The sequence below is a fragment of the Hibiscus syriacus genome, unplaced genomic scaffold (genome assembly GCF_006381635.1).
Source record: "Hibiscus syriacus cultivar Baekdansim isolate YM2019G1 unplaced genomic scaffold, ASM638163v2 tig00110050_pilon, whole genome shotgun sequence".
Lineage (NCBI taxonomy): Eukaryota > Viridiplantae > Streptophyta > Magnoliopsida > Malvales > Malvaceae > Hibiscus > Hibiscus syriacus.
This window is the reverse complement of record NW_024062576.1, coordinates 312,244-320,539: the sequence shown is the minus strand read 5'-3', so window position 1 is coordinate 320,539 and position 8,296 is coordinate 312,244. Positions and strand designations below refer to the sequence as shown.

Below are 8,296 nucleotides of genomic sequence, written 5' to 3'. Positions count from 1 at the left end.
CAGAAGACATATTAATTGACGTATAGAATGGCTTTTTAGGTAAAATGTGTCCACCAAAAATTAATATTAATTTTAACTATTTAAACAAAAAAATACACATATCATTTCCTTTAATTTTTCCCCTTACCCTTTTCTTTAAAAAAAATTAAATCCCAAACATAAGGTTAATCAATTATAACCTTTTCCCTTTGGGTTAATCTTCAGGTTCATTGCTTTTAACGACATAAACAAAGTGGCTTAATTTTGTTTTTAAAATGTTTGACTGAAAAATGTAAAATAACAATAAGATTAACGGCAGGGCCGTGGCAGGGTTTTCGGGGGCCTTGTACAAATTCGTATAAAGGGGTCCCTATTTTCTAGATATATTCGATTTCGGGGCAATAATAGTGGCGTTTTCTTGACAAACGCCGCAATAAATTCATGCGTTTTATCAATAAAGCCGCAATAATAGTGGCGTTTTTTGAAAAAAACGTCACAATAGATCTATCTATAGTGACGTTTATTGATAAAATGTTACTGTATATTTTTTTTGGGGCCCATTTTTTGGGGGGGGCCTGCGCGGTCGCGCAGTTTACGGCCCCCCAGCCACGGTCCTGATTAACGGTGAATAATATATATATATATAAGTCAGAATTTATTTTTTTAAGTAAAACTTATCAGATTCAAAGTTGGAGGGCTGCATTTTGACAATAAATTAATAAAGTAATTATATATTTTTATATAATATTTAAACAACTCGATAAGTAAAACTTAACAACAGTTTGAATAAATAGTAAGCATGAAAAATATTAGTAATTAAACAACGTTGTCTTTTGTCGTTAACTAATAATTCCAACCTCTTATTCCGCGTATGACCAGCCTTGTTACAGTTCGAGTTATACTAACATTATTAACTTTATTTTATTTTATTTCTAACATCACTAATCCCTTACTACTGACTTTTATTTTATGTTATTTTATTTTTTATACCACTAACCGCTAACCTTTAACTTCTTGCACTCGAATTATTGTACGACCTTGCGGTGATTCGTCCCAAGATATGACCAGTCTTATTATGATTCGGGTTAAAAATTAAAATATTAATTTTCTAACCATATTTTATTGTTATTTATATTTCAGTATTTTTAATCTTTAGTTTTCATTATTTTGCTCTTTAATTTTTTTCAGTATTTACATTTTTGCCCTTCAAAATTCCAGCACTAACGTTGATGTTTTGTTCTTTAATTTGAGCTTCACACTTTGCTTTATATCATTTTATTCCTTCATGATTTATAAGTTCCATGTCATCTCATTACACGTAATTTACGTCATTTGCATGATTAATCCCTATATTTTATATTGTTTCACTTCGGGTCTTTTTGTACATTTGTTTAATATGCTTTGACTCATATTTAGATGTATTTTATAGTGTTAACCTTTAAAATTATTATTAAATACGCATTTCACTTGATAATATATTCACGACGTTCAAATGAAAAGTAAATTTGAAATGATCGAGTGTGTTTCGATAAATGATGAAATAAATCAATGTTCGATAAGAGGACAACTTTTTAAATTTTGATATGAATCTACAAATTTCACCATTACGACAACGTTTAAGCGATACACACGAAGTTATACAGTAGTCTTGACCATATTAACATGATAGAGTCTGAATCTCCCATTTTCTATCTCAAATATAGATATTCCTCTAAGGGGGCGTTACACACGAAGTTATACGGTCTGAAAATAAATAACGTAAGAAAAAAACAATCTCACAAAATCTAAAATTGATATTTATTGAAACAATGAAGAGAATGAATGTGCATTTAGTACAGAGTGATGACCTTACACTGCAAATTCAAGCATCAGGGACTGAAAAAACATACATATTACATGAATTCATATGTTTATTCAAAACAAATAATAACATATAATCATCTCGGATCTCCCTCCGATGACAAAATCAACAGACACCTGTCTTCTTGCGGTCGACGAGCCGCTTCCAGTACCTAAAGATCTCTTCTTGAGTCTCCCTCTCCGTCTTCTTATGTGGAATGCTTCGACCGGGCAGGGCATCCATCTCCTTTAGGACCAGCTGGATGTGTTCCACAAGTCTTTTCGCCAGGCCGTGGCTGAAATCCTCACGGATCACAGCACGTAGCACCGCGATGTGTTGAGCGTCAGCGGGCATCGTGTAAGCCGGAAGGATCCATCCGAATCTCCTCAGGTTCTCGGCTAGCTCGAAAACCGTATGTTTGCTGCCTTCCTTTAGACTAAATGCAACCAGGGGCACACCTATGTCCTTGGACACAATGTTGAACCGCCCGGTGTTTTCTATTCCTTGTTTAAGCACTTTCATATTCTCCATGCAGTTCTCAATTATGTTCTTGTAACCCTATAGCATCAGCAATTTCATTCATGTACATATAATTATCGGGACAGATACATGATTTTATACTATGGTCGAATTTATTGGAAATTACCTCAAAACCCAGTCGTAGAAACTGGTAATACTGAGCAATAATTTGACAAGAGCCTGAGATCATATCATTATAGGAAAATTATCATCTGTTTAAGCCAAAAGATATGAAGAAATGTATGAAATTAATGTGTCGATTACCTTTGGAGAAATTGAGGGTGAAAGTTGGTTGATCTGATCCGAGGTAGTTAATATGAAAGACAAGATCATCAGGCAAATCCTCTTTGCTCCTCCATACAATCCAACCAACACCAGCATATACGAGCCCGTATTTGTGGCCACTAACATTTATGCTTTTAACCAATGGCAACCGAAAATCCCATTCGAGATCCGGGTAAAGGAACGGAGCGATGAATCCTCCACTAGCCGCGTCGACATGGATCGGGGTGTTCCAACCGGTCTCCTCATTTTTCTTCATGAGTAGCTCGTTCAATGTCTTCACGTCCTCAAACTCTCCTGTCAGAGTCGATCCGAGAATAGCTGCTACACATATGGTGTTCTCATCCACTAGTTCCACTGCTTGTACCGGGTCCATAATGTAGTATCCCTCTTTCAATTTCACTTCCTTCAGCTCTACCTCAAAATACCTAGCAAACTTCTCCCAGCAAACCTGTTGCATACAATTTCATTAGTACTGTTCCATGTTCAGACATATATTCACCGTCTCGAACATGTCTCACCTGTACATTAGCTCCAGTAACTATGTTGGGTTTCTCAGTTGATTTTCCCTCCGTCCTCATCTTATGTTGCCACCTCCTTTTAAAAGCTAATCCGGCCAACATTATAGCCTCGGAGGAACCTACAGTCCCCACACCTACGGCCGTCTCTTCCTCCCCAACCGGAGCATGGAACAGGTTTGCAATCATGTTGACACATCGATTCTGCATAACCGATACGATCACTATAAATCAATGAATATCGAACATAGTATACCGATCATAATGAAAGTGAACAAATAAATGAATGATACCTGGAGTTCAGTGGTGACGGGGTACTCATCCATGTCAACATAGTTCTTATTGATGGCAGCCATCATAAGCTTATCGCACTCGGGTTCCATCCATGTCGTGACGAAGGAGGCCAAGTTCAACCTCGGGTTACCGTCGAGCATAAGCTCATCGTGTATGACTTGATACGCCGCGTCCCTAGGCATAGACTTTTCAGGCATATGGAACCTGGGAACAGGGCTGCGTGTGTATCTAGAAGCAAATGTGGAGTGCACATGCTCGTCTGTAGGGATTGTAGCTGCCAACATTGTTTTTCTTTTTTTGTTCTTCAGTAGAGAGCTGAATGTGTTGAAGCATAGGTGTATTAGAGTGTTTATATAGGGGAAGGGAAGATGACGATGGAGAAAAATGGGAAGCCGATCCATGACTCACTCAAATCACCCGTTTGGTTCGGAGAAATTATAGGAATACCAGTAGAGATTTTTACCTCTTCTTGCTCGCTCGTTCATGTTCTTCTAAAAGTATTTACGTACCTTCACAATCCTTTACTTGGCATCTCATCATACACATGCTATTTTAAGTTTTGATGTAAAAATTATATATTTGTTAAAATTATCACTTAATTACGTTTTTTAACAATTGAGTCATTTTAAAAATATATATATAATTTAAATTTTGGCGTAAAGGTAACTTTAGTCCCTATAGTAGACCCAATTTATTACTTTCGATCCTATTATATTTTCACATCAATTTAACCATGTTACTCAATTACATCATGTTATACCTACCCCAACTTTAAATACTAAATTATAAACCCTAAACTATAACCACATAACCTCTAAATCATAAACCTTAAACATAAACCATATCTTAGGGTTTTAAATTAGATGTTATAGAATAATGTAATTAAACAACTTTGACGGTAAAATTGATGCAAAAATAAAATAAGGGCAAACAATGATAAATTTACTACAGGGGCAAAAATAACTTTTAAGCCTTAAAATTGTGATTAAAATATTATTATAAACAGCCTATTGATGTTAAATATTAAATATAATAGTGACGTGATTTGGTATAATAATAATTTGTCTTCAAAATTTATATATTTGTGATTTGGTATAATAATAATTTGTCTCTAAAATTTATATATTTCTATCAACTCTAACTCAAAACAATTCAATAAATTTCATTTTTTTTTTCATAAGATAAACTGCTCGGCCTGTGTTTCCAGATACTCAAAAGTAACCTTTTCGATATGCTATGTAATCCGGGAGGTGGGAGGGTAGAACCTCATGAGGAAACTTGAGAGTGACCAAATGCAGATAACCCCAAGGCACTGGAGGACATTCAAAAGTGTTCCCAAAGAGTCGTTTATTGCCAAGTTGTATGTAGTCATTTCAGCACCTCTCACTGTGTATGAAAGGGCTGTCACTAGTTGAGCAGCTCTATTCAGTTGATGCAATCTGTAAACCTGATGAAGTATAACCAAAAACAAAAATCTAAGGACAAGAACTCCTCTCCGATTAACGACAATACTCAGAGAAAGGGGGTTTTAAATTAAGTCAGAACCGCCCTTACTTGAAAGATTATCGGGATGACAGGCCACGAAGGTGACTTCTGATATCTTGCATACTGCTCAAAGGCAAACTGTACAACAATACCAACCAGGTAAGGAGCTAGAGTAGCAGATGCAGCGGGACCAGTCCAGGGCCAGACTAGACCCATCGTCACCATGGGAATGATTAGACTAAGCACAAGAGTAGCGACAGAAGAGATACGTTGACCCAAGTGAGGGGCCAAGGTTTCTGTTGCGGAATCTGGCCCGGTAGGCCTCCTTTGACGATCAATTAGCAGAAGAAAACCAGCAACACCGCAATAGAAAAATGCTTCCGTGAAGAACAATATGAGAAAATCTGTAGCAGAGAAGAGCAAGCTATTTAGAGAAGGATTACATTTATCTATATCCAAGAGGAAAACAAGGAGAACCAGTATTCAAGTTTAACATATCATATGCATGTACATCTAGAAACAAACATAGCATCAAGTTTAATAATTGAGTGCACTCTCTTCTGAATATAGGATTTATATTTTTTTTTAAACTTTGTCTATTTTCAATTCTTTTGCCTTGCCATGATCTGTCTGATATCAGGTTCATATATCAAATTGAGCTCCAATTAACAGACTAATTGCCATTGGTCAACAAGACAGTCACTGCCGATACCGAGTTTCAAATAACTCCATTGGTCAACAAATTGTGCATCATTTTGTCCATTTGGTTGCTTAAGTGGCTTAGTGTCAAATGCAATCCCAAAGTAAGAGAAGTTGCAAAAAATAAAAATAAAAACGAAAGAGGAAGTCTCCATACATGGCATTGCACTCACCTGTTAGTAAGGAGTCCTCAAATATGGTTAAAAGTATTCTACGCAAATAAAGCGAGGGTAAAATGAAAGAGGTCACAAGAACTGCTGGACCAATAAACCATAGCAAGCTGTTTTGATTCCTCTGCACATTAGAAATGATTTCATCGTCGCTTTTGTATGGTCGATTATAAAATGAAATAAAACCTGGTCTTCCATCACTTCCCTCAAAATGAATAGATGGTAAGCCAATCGGGGTTATCTCTTCAGGATCAGGATCATCTTGTAGCAGTTCTGAATCAACAGATTTGATCTCAGTGTACTGAGATTGGTCCTTGAAAGTAGCGAAAAGCACATTTTGTCTCTTTTGAAACCCCTTCAACTTAAGGACTACAAGTAAGAAGCATCATTAAGTAAGAACTTATTACAGGAGTCGATTTTCAAAACCATTGCTAATACGACCTGATTTCATTGCTATTCTAAAATTCAAAATGGGATAATCTGAAACTACTGCTACAGTAGACTACAATATAGGGGCCGAATATATTCGGATTTGGGTAATTTACACTATAAAAGAAAGCACTTCAAAGGCATCGAAAATGGTTAAATCCCACACCTAGAGAATAATTTGTTATGCAATTAGTTAAAGAAGCTACCTTTAGTATTTCTGGGCTGCTCAGTCCTCTCTCGCTGGTCATTATATGGTCTTCTAACAAGCTTACCTGGATGGTAAAACACAAGATATCAAAAGAGGAAAACAACACTGGACTTTTTCAACTAAGAGATGTCTTTGAACACTTCTAATAACCCTAAAATGGAATTGCAGGATGTTGAATTTAACAAAATAACTTGAAAAAAAAACATAGATTAATTACTTACAATAGAAAGCCTCAGACAGAATAATGGAAGCATACCTTGAGCTAATGGCATTCAAAATTTACAATTCAAATAGATTTGACATCAGAAATTAAACAAAAATCCAATAAGGTCAAGATTTTCCAGGTCAGAATATCTAATGAAATGCAACACAAACACTATAAATCGCACACATACTAAACACTTGGCTATATACGCATTGTTATACATGGAAAAGAGGAAACACCCGGAACTGAAATGAAGAAGGAAGGGATGAGGCGACATGAGAAGTTGGAGCAGAAGACCTAAAAGCCATAAACAAAAACGTATGTAGCTTGTATATTCGTAGTGGAAAGGGTAGGAGAGAGTCAAGCAGAAGCAGCGCATGTTGATGGATTCTGGGGAATACCCAAATGAATGGAAGGGAAATTAAGCAGATCCATGGCGATACCAAATGAATTGGAGAAAATCATCAATAGGATTATGTTTGGAAGTTGGAGGTAGTGAAGGGAATTACTAAGCGAACCAGTTTGTCTTTTCTTCTTCCTTTGCTTTTATTCATTTTTGGCTTATTTAAAGAGAAAGGTATTTCCTTTTATAAAATTAAAGATAAACTACGTATTTAATCACCGATACATTTTTATAATTTTATTTCAATCACTTAATTATATTTTAATATCATATTTAATATAATATTTTTATTTTAACAATCACGTTAAAAATTAATAATGATGTTAACTTGATTTATAAGATAATATCATATTATTATTGAAAAACTAAAAAATTCTTACATCAACAGTTATATTTATGATGTAAAATTATTTGGGGTAAATAGACACTTTCAAGTTTACTTAAATAATTTTGTTTAAGAGTCTTTTAAGCCTCGTGAATTTTAAAGTCGAGTAAATTGATATCTTTAGAAAATAAGAGTAATTTAATTAATTTATATTTTGAAAGTGAGTAAATAAAAATTATATATGATGATGTTGATATTCTTCATTAATGCATAATACATACCTAATTATGATTAAATAAAAATAATTTAAACTTTTATATGTTTTTATTATCTTTTTCAATTACTCTTATTCTCATTTTAAATTTAAAAATGTTAATTAAATATTTTAAAGAAAGGAATAGACATGCGTTTTGAATGCCAACTCTTCCAACCAAATATATATTTTGTTTACGAAATAAAAAATTATAATTAAGAAGATAAAATATAAAATAGATAAAATTATAATGTTTGATAGAAAAATTTTAAGATTATTTAGAAGTTGACTTTACTAAATTATCTTTATTGTGAAATTTATTTTTTAAATAAAATTAATTGTTTTAGTATTTTAACTTTAAGCTAATTTATTAAAAATATAAAAATATAAAAGTAAATAAAACATCAGTAATTTTATTCTCTCTCCTTCAACCGTACTTGATTTTCAGTATTCTAATCCCAAACATCTTTTTATCAGAATTCTAATCCCCGGAATAAACTTGAGATAGTTTTTTTATTGTCAAGAACAGTAGCGCTATTAGCTCAGGGACTGATTATCATCTTGAAGGATAGCCAACACCTCCATGGGACGATAATCATAGGTTCTCAGACCATGCTTCAACGACCAAGCGAGCTTCGTCATGCCGTCAGCCGTTATGTTGTCTTCCCGAACCATGTGCACGAACTA

General features: G+C 34.4%; 2 protein-coding genes across 2 annotated transcripts; both read right to left on the bottom strand.

Annotated features, from left to right (window-relative positions):
- Nucleotides 1-1,945: 1,945 nt before the first annotated feature.
- Nucleotides 1,946-3,753, bottom strand: LOC120214036 (glutamate decarboxylase 5-like). Its single transcript, XM_039212036.1, has 5 exons — nt 3,432-3,753; nt 3,142-3,342; nt 2,603-3,071; nt 2,466-2,518; nt 1,946-2,377 (listed from the first exon to the last, which is right to left on the bottom strand). Exons 1-5 carry the CDS (start codon nt 3,714-3,716, stop codon nt 1,946-1,948), a joined length of 1,440 nt encoding a protein of 479 aa, XP_039067967.1. The 5' UTR covers nt 3,717-3,753.
- Nucleotides 3,754-4,605: 852 nt separating this feature from the next.
- LOC120213993 lies at nt 4,606-8,284 on the bottom strand. The gene is made up of 6 exons (XM_039212011.1): nt 8,189-8,284; nt 6,868-6,925; nt 6,422-6,487; nt 5,790-6,155; nt 4,987-5,321; nt 4,606-4,879 (listed from the first exon to the last, which is right to left on the bottom strand). The coding sequence occupies exons 1-6, from the start codon at nt 8,282-8,284 to the stop codon at nt 4,667-4,669; spliced, it is 1,134 nt and encodes a 377-aa protein (XP_039067942.1). The 3' UTR covers nt 4,606-4,666.
- Nucleotides 8,285-8,296: the final 12 nt, after the last annotated feature.